The sequence below is a fragment of the Pipistrellus kuhlii genome, unplaced genomic scaffold (genome assembly GCF_014108245.1).
Source record: "Pipistrellus kuhlii isolate mPipKuh1 unplaced genomic scaffold, mPipKuh1.p scaffold_m20_p_6, whole genome shotgun sequence".
Taxonomy (NCBI): Eukaryota; Metazoa; Chordata; class Mammalia; order Chiroptera; family Vespertilionidae; genus Pipistrellus; species Pipistrellus kuhlii.
In genome coordinates this window covers 54,703,605-54,719,190 of record NW_023425562.1, presented here as the reverse complement: position 1 = coordinate 54,719,190, position 15,586 = coordinate 54,703,605, and the positions used below count along the sequence as shown (strand labels likewise).

The 15,586-nt window shown below is 40.0% G+C and overlaps 1 protein-coding gene across 4 annotated transcripts in view; it reads left to right on the top strand.

The window, feature by feature from the left end:
- The window catches only part of TPX2 (TPX2 microtubule nucleation factor), a 52,325-nt gene that overhangs the window by 31,010 nt on the left and 5,729 nt on the right, over positions 1-15,586 (top strand). For all 4 annotated transcript variants that reach the window (XM_036418549.2, XM_036418548.2, XM_036418550.2 and 1 more), the window contains 6 exons: positions 362-533; positions 2,602-2,743; positions 3,370-3,586; positions 12,017-12,109; positions 13,954-14,130; positions 14,693-14,839. In XM_036418549.2, the coding sequence (XP_036274442.1) occupies positions 362-533; positions 2,602-2,743; positions 3,370-3,586; positions 12,017-12,109; positions 13,954-14,130; positions 14,693-14,839 (948 nt within the window). The remainder of the gene's footprint in view (positions 1-361; positions 534-2,601; positions 2,744-3,369; positions 3,587-12,016; positions 12,110-13,953; positions 14,131-14,692; positions 14,840-15,586) is intronic.

Sequence of the window (15,586 nt, the reverse complement as noted above, 5' to 3'; positions counted from 1 at the left end):
AACCTTTTAAGCTTTTTTGGTTCATTCTTATTCTAAGAAGATTTGCTCTTGATTGCTTTAAAACGTTAACATATTGTAAAAAATAGCTTTATGTACTATTGTAAAACAATTTGCTCAGTGCTAGATTATTTCTCCCCCCCCCCCCGCCCGCCCCCCCCTCCCCCCCCCCCCCCCCCCCCCCCCGCCACAAAGATGGGAATAGACTGGTTATAACCCGTGCTCAAAGACTTGACAGACTTAAGAGTAATAATCCTGGTTTTACACGAGCTCTTTTCCTTTTGATTCTCTGCTGAATGTGTGACCTGTGGTACATCTGAGCTTCTATGATATTTCATTTGGGGAACAACTTCTTCCTTTACAGGCCCGAGTGGCTAAGGGATGCACCATTATAAAGCCTTTCAACCTGTCCCAAGGAAAGAAAAGAAAATTTGATGAAACAGCTTCTACATATGTACCTATTGCCCAGCAGGTCCAAGCCTTCTATAAAGGAACCCCTAACAGATATCACTTGAGGAGCAAGAAGGATGATATTAGTAAGTTTCTTACCGATATCATAGCTGGCTGGCGTCTCCCCTAGAATTCCTTTTGCTGAATCTTAGACACAAATTTGCCTTACTTGATATCCTAGTTTTTGAACTAAAGTATGGTATGTACCTATATGCAGACAACTAATTTATTGTTGAGCATTTCCTCTAACCACCCAGCTGTCTCTTCATTCATGCCTATCAGTCACCTTGATCCTTCTGGTCAGTAATGGGCCAAGGGGAATCAAAGATTTTTTGCTATATATCAAAGTCTCATGGTGCATTTATTTATTCATTCAAGGTTGTTGTGTGCTTTTTGTTTAGTGACTCAACAAGTTTCTTTTACTACTACAAACCAAGTACTTTGTTGCGTGTTGAGGGTATAGAAATGAACAAAATGGACTTGGTGCTACTCAACATCAAATTCTAATTCAGTGAGAGAGATGAACAAATAGATCATCACAAATTATTTTAAGTGCTATGCAAGTGAAAGGAGATGTCAGAGTTAAAAGATGTGGGAGATAGGTAGAATGTGCCAACAGAGAAAGAAATTGAAAATTAAGGAGAAAAGAAGATAGTCAGTGGTTAAATCCCTGCACAGGCAGGTAGAGGAGGAATACTTATCATAGCTCTCATTCTTTGAAAGGAAGATGGAAGAGCGAGAGGAGTGCTGGTGGGTGTATACTAATAGATTTTGTGGTGAATTCTCATTTGTGAGAATTCTAATAGCTTCCATTTTTTATGAAAATAATTACTATTAGAAGGAAGGTAAAAAAGTTTGCAAAGTGGTATAAAATATAATAGTTGTCCAGCATATAAGGCTAGCGTTATGGATAAAGCAGAATCTGGCTGTTTTGTCATTGAAGGTCTCAGTTTTTTCTGTCCTTATGTAAGCAGTGTGTAGTGCTGTGTCAGGTAGCCAGACAAGCTTAATACTGTTTATTTGTCCAATTTTATATTAATGAAAATAATACAATATCTTTTTTTATCCTAATGGAAATTTAAATATTAAACATGACTTTTATATGACTTTTAGACTCAAATATGTCCTGCTCTTATAATCTCAGTCCTGAAAAATTATAGAAAGTAATTTTTATTTAAAAATTTTTACAGTGATAGCTATATAATGGTTATGTATATATTTGAAGGCTGGCTTCTTTGTAAAAGAAATAGATTTGGTTTCTACCTTCTTATGTGATAAGATATAAATTAGAGAACTCATTTTACATAATGAAACTGACATGGTTGCCCCTGACTCAGCAAATCAGTATTTTTTATGAGTAGTAATAATGGTGTTTTTACTTTTATTTTTATTGAATCTGTTGGGGGAACATTGGGTGATGATCTTAACATTGATGCTTTGACACAGTTGTTTTTTTTTTTTTTTTACTTTGTCCATTTAACTTTCTGTGAGAGGTAGTCTTGATACTTTGATATAGATATTTTTAGGGAGCTTATAAAATTGGGAATTATTACTTGGTCTTTAGAAAGGCCTTATTTTAAAAGTTGGAATAAGCCGAAACCGGTTTGGCTCAGTGGTAGAGCATCGGTCTGCGGACTGAAAGGTCCCAGGTTCGATTCCGGTCAAGGGCATGTACGTTGGTTGCGGGCACATCCCCGGTAGGGGGTGTGCAAGAGGCAGCTGGTCAATGTTTCTCTCTCATTGACGTTTCTAGCTCTCTATCCCTCTCCCTTCCTCTCTGTAAAAAAAAAAAAAATCAATAAAATATATGAAAAAAATGTTATAAAAATAAAAGTTGGAATAAGTAAAAATCTTATTTGTCATTAATAAGCAAAATAGTTGGCATTGCCGATAGAAAGGCAGTATAGGTCTGTGCAGTGATAAGGAATTTATCAGACATGGGTGGTTTTTAAGTTCAGAAGATAATAGTAGAGTTTACCAAAAGGCTACCGTCATCATACCCCTCAGTAAAGAGTGATAGGGCAGAAGGGACTGCATATTTGTCAGGTTGACTGATGTGAACTGAGCTGAATCTGGGCTGCCAAGATGAGTTAGCACCTACAGGTAAATGGGGTCTTGGGGAGCCAGGTGAATGTCTCTGATCTCGGTTTACAGCTCTGTTACCCACCAAATCTACGGTGGCCAAGATTGTCACAGAACCACAGACTCCTGTGTTGCAAACCAAACAGCGCACAAGGCCTGTGACCTGCAAAAGTGCTGCGGATCTGGAGGCTGAGGAGCTCGAGAAACTGCAACAGTAAGTACCAGTGTTTGAGGAAGAGTTTAAGAAACTGCCTACTCTCTCTTCAGTTCTATAAATGGACAGTTGCTATTGTTCCTGCCATGGGAATTTATGGCATTTGAGTTATCAGCTCTGTAGGCTGTGTCCCTCCCTCAATGACAGTCTTGAAAGTGGGAATATTGGATGTCCTGGAGTGTAATGTAAACTAGTAAAAAGCTCATGCAGAGGTTGGGGTGGGAGAACTTATGATTCCAATTAGGGAGTGTCCTCTGGGGTTAGTTTAGGTAGATCCCACTCTTTCATGGCTACCCAAGGGATTGTTCAAGGGAGGAAACTGGAACTTAATGTGGTTAGCACTGGAGTATGTCTCCTATACCCTCTTTCCATTTCTTCTTGTACTTCTTTTGAGAAAGGGGAGCTTCCCCTGTGAAGAGAAACCCCAATCATTGAAGTAGTGGGAGTGTTAGGATTTTCTTATTCTTTGCTGTAGAGGTAGAAATAATGGCTATGGAGAGAAATTTTGCTCTGCATGATGGCTAAGCTTAATGATTATTGTTTTTCTGTTTGGCCTACTTTGTTGTTTTATTTTTTTTAATTATTAAAAATTTTTTTGAGATGGCATTTAAATTCTCACCTTACAGATATAAATTCAAAGCAAGGGAACTTGATCCCAGAATTCTTGAAGGTGGGCCCATCTTGCCCAAGAAACCACCTGTGAAGCCACCCACGCAGCCTATTGGCTTTGATTTAGAAATTGAGAAAAGAATCCAGGAGCGCGAGTCAAAGAAGAAATCAGAGGAAGAACACTTTGAATTTCATTCCAGACCTTGCCCGACTAAGATCTTGGAAGATGTTGTGGTAAGAATGGTTGAGGCCCTGCATGCTGACAAAATTGTCCTGCTTATGACCACATATCCACCCACTTATACATATTTGAATATATATGATCAGGGCATCATATTAGGAGTTGTAGGTGATAAAAGAGACATATCAGAGGTGAATTTTGTTTTCAGGAAACAAAGTCCAATAAGGGAGACAACATATGTGTAAGTAATAATATAAAACGAGATAGAAATGTTCAAAGAGAGGTGGCAGTTAAGAAGAATTATAGGAATTCAAAGGAGATAATGATTTCTTCTGTGCAGTGATAAGGCATTTATCTTATCTTTTTACAGGTGGAAGGTTCAGGGAATGATTTTGGGAGGAGGAAGCATTTGACTTCATCCTTGACAATATGGAGTAATAGTCATCCTCATCATGTTGTCACTGTTGTAATAGCTGACACTCTCAGTATGTGCCAGGCACTGCTCTAAGTCTTTTCATATATTAAGCCATTCATGTTGACCATGGCCCCTCCAGGTGGTTTAGTCTAATTATCTCCAGTTTTTGTTGAGGCAGTTGAGGCCCAGAGAGGTTAAGTAGCATTCCTAGGACACTTAGTTAATAAATGGTGGAGCAAGGATAATAATTAAGGCACTTTGGCCCCAGAGTCCATGATCCTTTCATTATATTGCTTTTCCATTACAAGGTAGGATTTGTACTTGTAGAAATGCAAATGAACTCACGGGTCATTCCAGGCAGTGGGAGTGACAAAAAAAGCCTGAAGGTGGAAAACGGGACAGTTACTGGAAACTTAGTGGGTCAGTTAAGCTGGAAAAAGGAAGTCTATATATTAAGAGGAGCAACTGGAAAACTAGATGTGAAAAGTGAGTTACTTTATTTTGATGTGGGGAAGAGATGTCACCGTCCAAGAATAAGGAATGGAGTTCAGCACCGGCTTAAGTGCAAAGATGGTTTTTAGGTGAATTTCTATGCAGATGAGAAAGCACCCTCTTCCCTTGGTTTGGATCTACTTATGTTCAGGTACTAAGAACATTGTTCCCCAGTCCTCTTTCTTGTTTACCCTTTAGCATCACCATGATTTCAAATGAAACTGTTCACCAGTGTATATTACCTTCAACTTTTATTTATTCTGTTTTCTTAGTACTAAGTCAGAAGCAATTTGAAGTTATATTTTCCAGGCTTTAAAAAGCATGATAATGCTTAGAAATTGTTCTTCCCTTCTTCCTAGGCGATGTCTTTCAGTTGAGAACTTTCTGTATGAGACCCCTTTTCTATTCACAGTGATTGTTTGTTTTCTTTTTCCTTTTTTTGGGTATGATTCACATTTATTATAATGTCAAACTCCGTTACACAAACTTTATTTTATTTTACTTTAAAATAATTCTTTATTGTTGAAAGTATTACATATGTCCCTTTCCCCCTCATTGACCCTCTCCAGCCTGCCCCCAACCCCGCCTCCAGCCTTTACCACCCTATTGTCTGTGTTCATGAGTTATGCATACATGTATGCAAGGTCTTTGGTTGATTACCTCCCACCCTCCCCCTGCCTTCCCTCTGAGATTCCGCACTCTGTTCCATGCTACCATGTATCTGGACCAACTCCATTCATCAGTTTATTTTGTTATTTCGATTCCACAAATGAGCGATACTTATGATACTTATTGATACATTTGATACTTATTTTTCTCTGACTGACTTATTTCACTTAGTGTGATACTCTCCAGGTCCCTCCTTTCTTTCTCAAAGGGTAAGAGATCTATCTACCTCTCTTCTCTTCTCCTCTCTCCTCTTCTTCTCTTCTCCTCTTCTCTCTCCTCTCTCCTCTCCTTTTTTTTTTTTTTTTTTTTTTTTTTTTTTACTGCTGCATAGTATTAATTCCATGGTATAAATATACCAGTTTTTTTTTTTTATCCACCCATCTACTGATGGGCACTTGGATTATTTCCAGATCTTAGCTATTGTAAATTGTGCTGCTATGAACATAGGGGTGCATACATTTTTTCTGAAACCTGGTATTTTAGGTTTCTTAGGATATATTCCTAGAAGTGGATCACTGGGTCAAATGGCAGTTCCATATTTAACTTTTTGAGGGAACTCCATTCTGTTTTCCATAATAGCTGCCCCAGTCTGGGTTACTACCAGCAGTGTTTCACAAACGTTAAAGAAATCTTCCAACTCAAGGACTAGTCTGTAAGAGCTGTGCTACCATGGTCATTAACTGCTGAGCAGACTGTTCTGAATAGAGCAGGGGAGATGCAGACTTATACGCAGACTTCAGAATCTTAGCGCCAGATGGGCTCACTCAGTGTTTCATTCACACACTAGGAAACGGAAGCCCAGAGGAGAAAATGACTTTCTCAAGGCTTCTATAACATTCATTTGGCACTTTGCTTTTATTTTATTTTTATTTATTTATTTATTTATTTACTTTAAAGCATTCTTTTTCTTTTTTAAATATATTTTATTTTTTTACAGAGAGGAAGGGAGAGGAATAGAGAGTTAGAAACATCGATCAGCTGCCTCCTGCACATTCCCTACTGGGTATGTGACCACAACCAAGGTACATGCCCTTGACCAGAATCGAACCTGGGACCCTTGAGTCTGCAGGCCAACACTCTATCCACTGAGCCAAACTGATTAGGACTGGCACTTTGCTTTTAATGACATCTCGCAAGCACCTGGCTTTCCCTCTGCTACAAGTTCTTGGTTTTTTTATTTAATACACATACCACCCTTTCAATTTTTGCTATATCCTTGTATCGCATACACCAGTGTTGACTTGACATATTCTTAAAATTAACTCATTTTTAAAGGAAACATTTAAATCATCATGTAAATGGAAAACCAGTACTTTTTGGCATGAATAGCAATAGTAGCTACTAGTTATATACAGCTTATTATGTGTCATGTTTTATTCTAGACTCTCTCTATATATATTCTTATAATAACTGTAGGTGGTATATGTTATTGGTAGCATTTTCCATCCATTTTATGCTTAGGAAATATAGAGGTTAAATAACTTGCCCTAGATAACAAACTAGTCAATGCCAAAGCTAGAATATGAATCTAGGTAATATGATTCCAGGGTTTATACTTTTGGAGCATCTATATATATAAAACCCTAAGTGAAATGATGACCGCTGGTCACTATAACTCACACTGACCACCAGGGGGCAGATGCTCAATGCAGGAGCTGCTCCCTGGTGGTCAGTGTGTTCCCACAGTGGGAGCACCGCTAGCTGACTGATGGGTGTCAGAAGCCGGGCTCATGGATGGTGAGTGCAGCTGTGGCAGGCGAGTGCAGCGTGGCAGGTGTGAGCCTCCTTTGCAGCAGTGCTACCTAGCAGCAGAAGTCAGGAGGGTAGGTGGCAGGGGTGGGTGGAGCCCGGGGGCCAGGATGAGCTGGAGCAGCCGCTCTGTGCTAAGGCTCCCCCCCCCCCCGCCCCCCCTTTGCGCATTACTACATCCCTGGGCTGGAGGGGAGGGGGATGTAGGACTGCTGGCTTCGGCAGTCTGACATCCCCCCGACGGGTCCCTGATTGAGAGAGCGCACAGGCCATGCTGAGGGACCCCACTGGTACACAGATCCGTGAACCGGACCTCTAGTTCTTGAATAAAATAGAAGGTTCTTAAGAAAATATGTCATTATTAAAAATAAAAAAGACTATTCTATCTAACATCCTCTTCCACATACCTGAACTCCACTTCTAGAAACATTGATTTAAGATATTGGCTTGGCAGTTTGTTGTGCTTTGGCAGTAACTCGGGAGAAGTGTTAATTGGAGGAGGGTGACGTTAATTAGGAGTTAGTTGAGATCTTAGAGTAGTGTAGTACCAGGTATGCCTTGTTGAGCATTCTGGATAAACAAATCAGCAAAGCACTAGGTTAAACAAGTATGCAGCTGAATTGAAGTGCTATGCTGCAGGGAAGTGTTTGCCAAATCCAGCTGGTTCTCAGAATCCTCTGGGGATCTTATTACGTAAACAGGTTCCTGGGCCCCACCCCTGGAGCTTTTTATTTGTTAGGTGCAGCAAAGATTAGAGAGAGCCCAGTGAAGAATCTAGTGTCTGACACACTAAAGCAGTCACATTGTTAATAGTAATAGCTGTCTTATTGCATGCATACATTGTACCGAGTGTTTTTTTTCCCCCTGAGTGTTTTATGTAGATTATCTTATTATAATTCTTAAGAGGTAGATTCCATTTTTATACCTATTTTTCAGGTGAGGAAAGACGCTCAGAGGTGTCTCATGCAGAACCAGAATTTGAACTGTCATTTTAAAAAAAATATATATTTTATTGATTTTTTACAGAGCGGAAGAGAGAGGGATAGAGAGTTAGAAACATCGATGAGAGAGAAACATCAATAAGCTGCGTCTTGCACACCTTCCATTAGGGATGTGCCCGCAACCAAGTACATGCCCTTGACCGGAATCGAACCTGAGACCCTTCAGTCCACAGGCTGACGCTCTATCTACTGAGCCAAATCGGTTTCAGCTGAACTGTCATTTAAAAAAATATATATTTTTATTGATTTCAGAGAGGAAGTGAGAGGGAGAAAGAGATAGAAACATCAATGATGAGAGAGAATAATTGATTGGCTGGCTGCTTCCTGCACACTCCCTATTGGGGATCGAGCCCACAACCTGGGCATGTGCCTTTACCAAGAATTGATTGTGACCTCCTGGTTCATAGGTCGACTGCTCAACCACTGAGCCACACTAGCTGGGCTGAACTGTCATCTTGGTAAGCACTATCATCCTATCCCACAATGCTATTATCATTGTGAATTTTGGCAAACACAGTGTTTGAGTTTGATGCTAGCTATTTTCAGCTCTCCTAAATTTCCAGTGATTTCACTTTGACTGATGGTTTCTAGAGAAGGAAAGCATAGGAGACATTAGATGTATTCTCTCTCACTCTTTGTTTTTTAGAAAGGGAAGCTCTGGAAGAGGAATATGGCTTGCCCATTTTTGGAAGTTGTTGGCAGAACTGAGATTAGGTCTCTTAATTCTACTCTTGGGCTTTTGTAATAGCACGGAAGAGCCTGCCTTCCAGAGCCCAAATGCATCTTGTCTGTCACTATTGTTCCCCATCCATGTCCTCTGGGTGTTTAAGCTGCTTTCTCTGTCTCCTTCTGGTGTTTCTCAGGCTCTCCCACCTGTGGTTGGTAGGTGGCAAGGAAACAGCAGTCGGCCATGAGGCAGAGATGAAATAACGGTTCTTGGGAGAGAGGTGGAGTGATGAAAGCCTTGAGCTCCAGGGTGTGAAATGGGAACTTGGTGCCGACATCTAGTGGGAGAGCTGGGGCACCACAGAGGTGGATACGGTGTCAGTGAGGCCGGAGAGTAATTTTAGCAGTGATATTTTAGGGATGACTTGGGGAGACCAGCACGATTTCACCCCTACTCCCTCGTATCCCTGAAATAACATTGCTTCACAGTAATTTCCTAACTGCTCTGGGACAGGCCCGAGATCTTGTTCCAGGGGACTTGGGGGCATATCCCGCCTTACAGAGATATGTATAATGCTTACTCCATTATACTTTAACTGCATTTCTGCTAGATTTCTTTATAGCACTTGTGAAAACCTGGAAATAATTGATTTATTACTTTTTCATTCTATTTCTTCCACTAGAATGTGAGTTCCCTGAGAGCAGGGGCCATGAATATCTGCACTGTTCCCTTCTGTATCCCTAGAACCTAGCATCAAAGCATAGGCACTCCAATATTGGATAACTGAGTGAGTGACAGTACAAGCTGAAATGCTCTTGCCTGTTTCTAGCCTGTGGTAGACACTGGGAATTCAGAGATGGAATGCAAAACAGCCCTGGTCCTGAAAGCTTTCAGTATGGCTGGTAGAGCAGATTGACATATAAGCAAATTAGTCAACCTTGTATTTATTGGACAATTACTTCTTGTAGGTTCCTTTGTGAATGCAGTTGGCAACATCCCTGCTCTTAAGAAATTTAAAATGGCAAAACAAGAAGGCTTTTTTGTTTCTAAAAACCCCAGTTTTTTAATTTCTGATTGAGCCCTCAGTTGGCTTTGATTGCAGTGAGGAGTGGGTGGATGGTTGCTGCAAAGTTGATTTTAATAAATCACCTTTCCCTCTCTCTAAACTAGTTATGAGGATTGATCCCATTGGTAAACATCTTTTTCATGGCTGACTTGTTAGAGGTTTCCATTGCTTTTCTTAAAAAAAAATTTTTTTTTAAAATTTATTTTAGAAAGAAAGAAAGGGAGGGAAGGAGAAAGTGGGTGAAGAGAGAGAGCGAGACATTGATTTATTTTTCCACTTATTTATGCATTCATTTGTTGATTCTTGTATGTGTGCTGACCAGCAACCTCGACACAGAGGGATGACGCTCTAACCAATTGAGCTACCCAGCTAGGGTCTACATTGCTTTTCTTTTAAAATGCATGTCTCTCTGTTGGGTGGATTTAGAGAGAGGAAAAAAATAGAGAAAGAGGCATTATTTTACCACGAAATGAGTCCTTAGATATTTATTCCCAATACTTTGTTTAATGAAAAGAAAACAAACAATCTGAGGTCTAAGGCTATGTGATGCACCTAGGTTATAGCAATCAGAGTTGGGTGAAAACTTCTGCTCCTTGTTCAGGGTTCTTATTCCCACATGCCATGGGGAATGTTTAGGCAAGAGGCTGGTGTCCACTTGTCTAGGGTGTTGTACAACAACAGGTTTTATTGTTTTATGGTAAGCATTACTTAAAAATCCCATTTCATGGACTTTTGTCACTCAGATGACAAATTCTGCTATATTGGATTTCACTGTGCTTGAGATCTTGGCTTTATTTAGGAATCATAAGAACTTTCAGAATGAGCATTCCCTTTATAGTGGTCACCATAGGAGGGTATACATTTTTTCAAATGATTGATATTGTGCAAAACATTTTGGAAAAGCTACTTGTCTTAGAACCTGTGGCACAGTCTTTTGGATTTCTTCAGGGATGACAAATCTTCACATTTCAAAGATTAATTTGCTTTTAGAAGCTTTTCTAAAGTCATTTGGAACTAGAACTTCAGAGTAGTCCAAATTAATAGGCCTGGAAACAGTTTTGTTTCATTAAAAGTACAGATTGAGTTACTACCTTGCTTGGTCCCAAAATTGGCTTTGAAAGCCACTCAAGAAAGATATTCTAAAGATGTTTTGAGCAGTTGCAGCATTGTAGGGATTAAGGAGAAGTCTCCAGATGTAAATTTGAGTCCAAAGCATAAATTCTGTTATTCTTACTATATTCTTTCAACAAACATTTTCATGTTTGGTTTTATACTTGCCAAGGTTAGGGATTGATGAAATGCAAGTCCCCACTCCTGGGGACTCATAGGCTCACACAAGCAGATGAACATCTAAATAAACAAATGCAATGAAGTTCTGTATGTACTGTGATAGAACTGTGCACAGGGAGAGAGGCGGCAGTTCTGTAGGTTCTGGGAGTTTAAAGGTCTATTGAAAGGCTTTATAAAGAAGAGATGCTTCTGTGGAGACGTGAAAAGAAGGGTTAAGTACTTCAAAGCAGCTGATACAGAGAGTGCACAAGAAAAGGCATTGAGTTGAAAACCAGTGTTAATTTTGGCAGTTGCCAGTAGTTCATTCATGCAAGGAGGGTCGAGAGATAAACCTGGAGAGTCAGGCAGGGTATCAGATTATGAAGCACCTTGTACTTCATACCAAGGCATTTGTTATACTGTTGTAGGTAAACAGGGACCCATTAAAGAATTTAAGTCAGGAAGTAATATATCAAATGTGTTTTGAAAAATAATTCTGACTATATACAGAGGATGGATTGTAGGGATGAGATGAGGAGCTGAAAAGCCTTTGAGAAGGCTGGTGAATGTTATAGGCAGTTGATGATGTGGCCTATGGTAAGGTGGTGACGAGTTTAGAGAGGAGGCAGAGTAGAGAGCTGATGGGCAACATTAGCATGTGAGAGAGGATCTTTTAAAAATTGATCTGGTTATACATTTCATTCAAAACAACAGCCCAGGAGCTAACATTTTATAGTTAGTATTAATTCCCAGATTGGTGATAGAGTATAAGTGCTTAAGAAATAAACATTTTAAAAAATTTGTTTTTGAGGGATTGGGGTATAGGAAGGAAGAGAAACATTGGCATTAGTTTGTTTTCTGTTATCAGTAGTATTTTTCATAAATTTAAAAATAAGATTTTGATGAATTCTGTTTTGACTGAATATACAACTCTAACTATGTCCTTAGTATTTGCCTCTCTTCTGTCATGATATTCCATCTTTGCAGTGCTACTGCAGATTTGATATGCCTTTGTCTTAGCTGGGTAAATAACATACTGAAATACAGCTTTTTGTTTGATTCCTGGTTTTGTGAACTTCCCTTTAAGACAAGGATTTAATCTTAACTCGTGGAGTTCGTCCTGGGATGTCTAATTGAGTTGTTTACTCCTCCCAGGGTGTTCCTGAAAAGAAACTACTTCCAATCACTGTCCCCAAATCACCGGCGTTTGCATTAAAGAACAGAATCCGAATGCCCGTCAATGATGAGGTAATTGCCTGGGGTAGGGATTTCTTCCTTTTCATAATCAGTCTAAGCATTACTCTTTCTTTTTTTCTTTTTTAATATATTTTATTGATTTTTTACAGAGATGAAGGGAGAGAGATAGAGAGCTAGAAACGTCAATGAGAGAGAAACATTGACCAGCTGCCTCTTGTACACCCCCCACTGGGAATGTGCCCGCAACCAAGGTACTTACCCCTGACCGGAATCGAACCTGGGACCTTTCAGTCCGCAGACCGATGCTCTACCACTGAGCCAAACCAGTTTTGGCAGCATTACTCTTTCTTAAAGCTTACTGGAACTCAGAGGCAGTCACTCTTGTCCGGAGTTGTCTTCAGCCAGTGGGCATAAACATTTGATCATCTCTTTTGCTCCTCCTAGAGCAAAGTGATTGGCATGAATCTTCTGGCTTGCAGTGGTAATTCTTTGCAACTTATTAGAGGCCTGACTGTATAACTGTATAACAAGAAAAAACACAGTTTTTTGTTTTTTTTTACAATGGTAGGAAAATTAGCCTACCATTGTAATGTGGATTAAAAGTTGTTAATCCCTGTCCTCTATTTTGCCTGAGTTGTTGTCACCATTCACTGAGGGACTTTTTAAAATGTCATTTATTTATTTTAAGAGAGAGATGTTGATTGTTCCACTTATTTATGCATTCATCGGTTGCTTTTTGTATGTGCCCTGACTGGAGAGTGAACCTGCAACCTTGGTGTATTGGGACCGATGCTCTAACCTACTGAGTTACCCTGTCAGGGCACTGAGGGACTTTAAAATTCACACCAGGCCTAGTGATTGGGGCATAGAAAAGGAAGAGAAACACCAGGCTGTTAACATTCACCCTGTCCTATCTCCGTTAATTTAAGGGTTGCAAAGGTCACTGTGGGATGATGGGTCATGAAACTGGAATACATAAACTGATATTGACCAGGCTAGTGCCTGTTACATCTCCATCCTCCTACATAATAAAAGCCTAATATGCAAATTGACTTAACGGTAGAATGACCAGTCGCTATGATGTGCATTGACCACCAGGGGACAGATGCTCAATGCAGGAACTGCCCCCTGGTGGTCAGTGCACTCCTATAGGGGGCGTGCCCCTCAGCCAGAAGCCAGGCTCATGCCTCTGCTGTAGGTGGGCGGTAAGGATCGAGGAATCTCAGGCTGTAAGAGCCCCAGACTGTGAGAGGGATGTCTGACTGCTGGCTTAAGCTGGCAAGTGGACAACCCCCGCGGGGTCCCAGACTGTGAGAGGGCGCAGCTGGGCTGAGCTGAGGGACACACACACACACACACACACACACCCTTGAATGAATCTCATGCACCAGGCCTCTAGTTTTATCCATAAATATCCAGAGTTGGGGTAATTTTATAGCAGATCTTAAGCATAAGCCATTTTATGTGGGTTCATTTGAAACTAAAATACACAGTAATCTCATGTTGCCAGCTTGAATCCAAACAACTTAGTCCTATTCCGGGTTTGACGACCCATTAACTCCCCAGTCACATGTTTTAGTGGAGTCTGGATGGAGGTTGGGTCAAAGAGGAGGTCAAGGTTTGTGTACCTTTCTTTTCTGCATTTTATTCACACTGATTAATTTTATTTGTTACAACCTTCCTGTGAAAGACTTTAGATCTGTAATTGTGTTAGACCTTCATAAAATACTTTCATATTGGTCTCGCCCAACTTTGCTACACAGGAAACTAAGACACCTAAGAGACTGAGTGATTTGCCTTCAGTAATGACTTCTGTCATATAATGTCTTCTGACTTTCCATTCTGAGGAGGTAAGAGTGAGCAGTTTTGTTTCTAAACTGTGTTTTTTCTTGTAGGAAGAGGAGCCGGTAGTGGTAAGAAGAACTCAACCTCGGGCACATTTGGGGGTACCTTTTAAGCCTCAAATCCCAGAGGCAAAGACTGTGGAAATATGCCCTTTCTCATTTGATTCTCGAGACAAAGAACGTCAGTTACAGAAGGAAAAGAAAATAAAAGAATTGCAGAAAATGGAGGTAGGTATTTTCATTTCTGTAAGTAGCTTAACACAATTCTTTGATCCCTCAATGATAACCTTTTATGTTGCACTTTTTAAAAAGTCACTTACTTCCTTTGGTCTCTTTATGACAACCTTAAGAAACATAAAAAGGGCAAGTAATTTTAATAACCTTTCTGGATCAAGGGTGTTAAAGTGACTTGTCCATGATTATGTTGCCATTGCAGGCAGTACCAGTATTAGGAGAAAACCTGTGTTCCATTACTCTTTAAAAAAAAAAAAAATGTTTTAATTGATTTCAGGAAGAAGGAGAGAGAGAGAGAGAGAGAAACACATCAATGATGAGAGAGAATCATTGATTAGCTGCCTCCTGTACACCCCCCTACTGGGGATCGAGCCCACAACAAGGACTCGAACCTGGGACTCTTCAGCCTGCAGGCTGATGCTCTGTCCACTGAGCCAAACCGGCTGGGACCCTTTCCTCTTTTTTTAGATTTAGATTCATCCAAATATTCTCGTGTAGTTATTGCTTTCTGGCTAGAAAGGCCTTATCTTAAATCTTATGTTTTCTTTTATATCAGGTGCCCAAGTTCAAGGCACATCTTTTGCCTGATTTTGACACTGTTAACCTGCCAGAGAAGAAGGTGAAGAGTGTAACCCAGGCTGAGCCTTTCTGCTTGGAGACTGACAAAAGAGGTGCTTTAAAGGCACAGACTTGGAAGCACCAGGTGAGGGTTTGGGAGAGCAGCTAGTATGTAAATGATTATTTGTTGGTTTGTTAGAACGGGTACCCATGACATTGAAATTCATCTCAGAACTAACACAATAGATTATTTCAGAGTCTCTGCTCTAAATCGGGTCAGCAAACTTTTTTTATTAAAAAAAAAAAGAGAGATTGTAAATACGTATTCTAGGTTTTGTAGGCTGTATACGATCTGTCATATAGTGTGTGTGTGTGTGTGTGTGTGTGTATGTGTGTGTGTGTAACACTTTAAAATTGTAAAAACCATTCTTAGCTCAAAGAGTTTGTAAGCTGGCTGAAGTTGCTGATCCTGGCTCTAAGTGCTCATCTGAGGAATGTGAGAACTGATAGGTTTTCTTTGCATATGGTGTTTCTTTATATATTAGACTGTTTACATGCTCACTCGTTTCTGTTGGTGCTTTGATAAGAGATAGAATAATGAGAATAGAGTCTCAATATGGTATGCTCTTTTGTCAGCATAGTGTGCTCTTTGCTCTTTATAGATGACAGATTGTTGGCTGTTTAATTGGAATCTAATTCTGCCCTATCTGGGGGAAAATTTTTTCCTGAACCCCTACGTTTGTTGGTATTTTTATATTGTCACTTATCTTACACTCTCTCCAGAAGGAGCTCTGGGCTAATTTTTTGAAACCCAAGAAATGTGACTGCTAACCTGACTGAGCAAGAGTAGGCCTGTTATTGTTGTTTTCCAGGAAAAATTGAGATTGTTGCT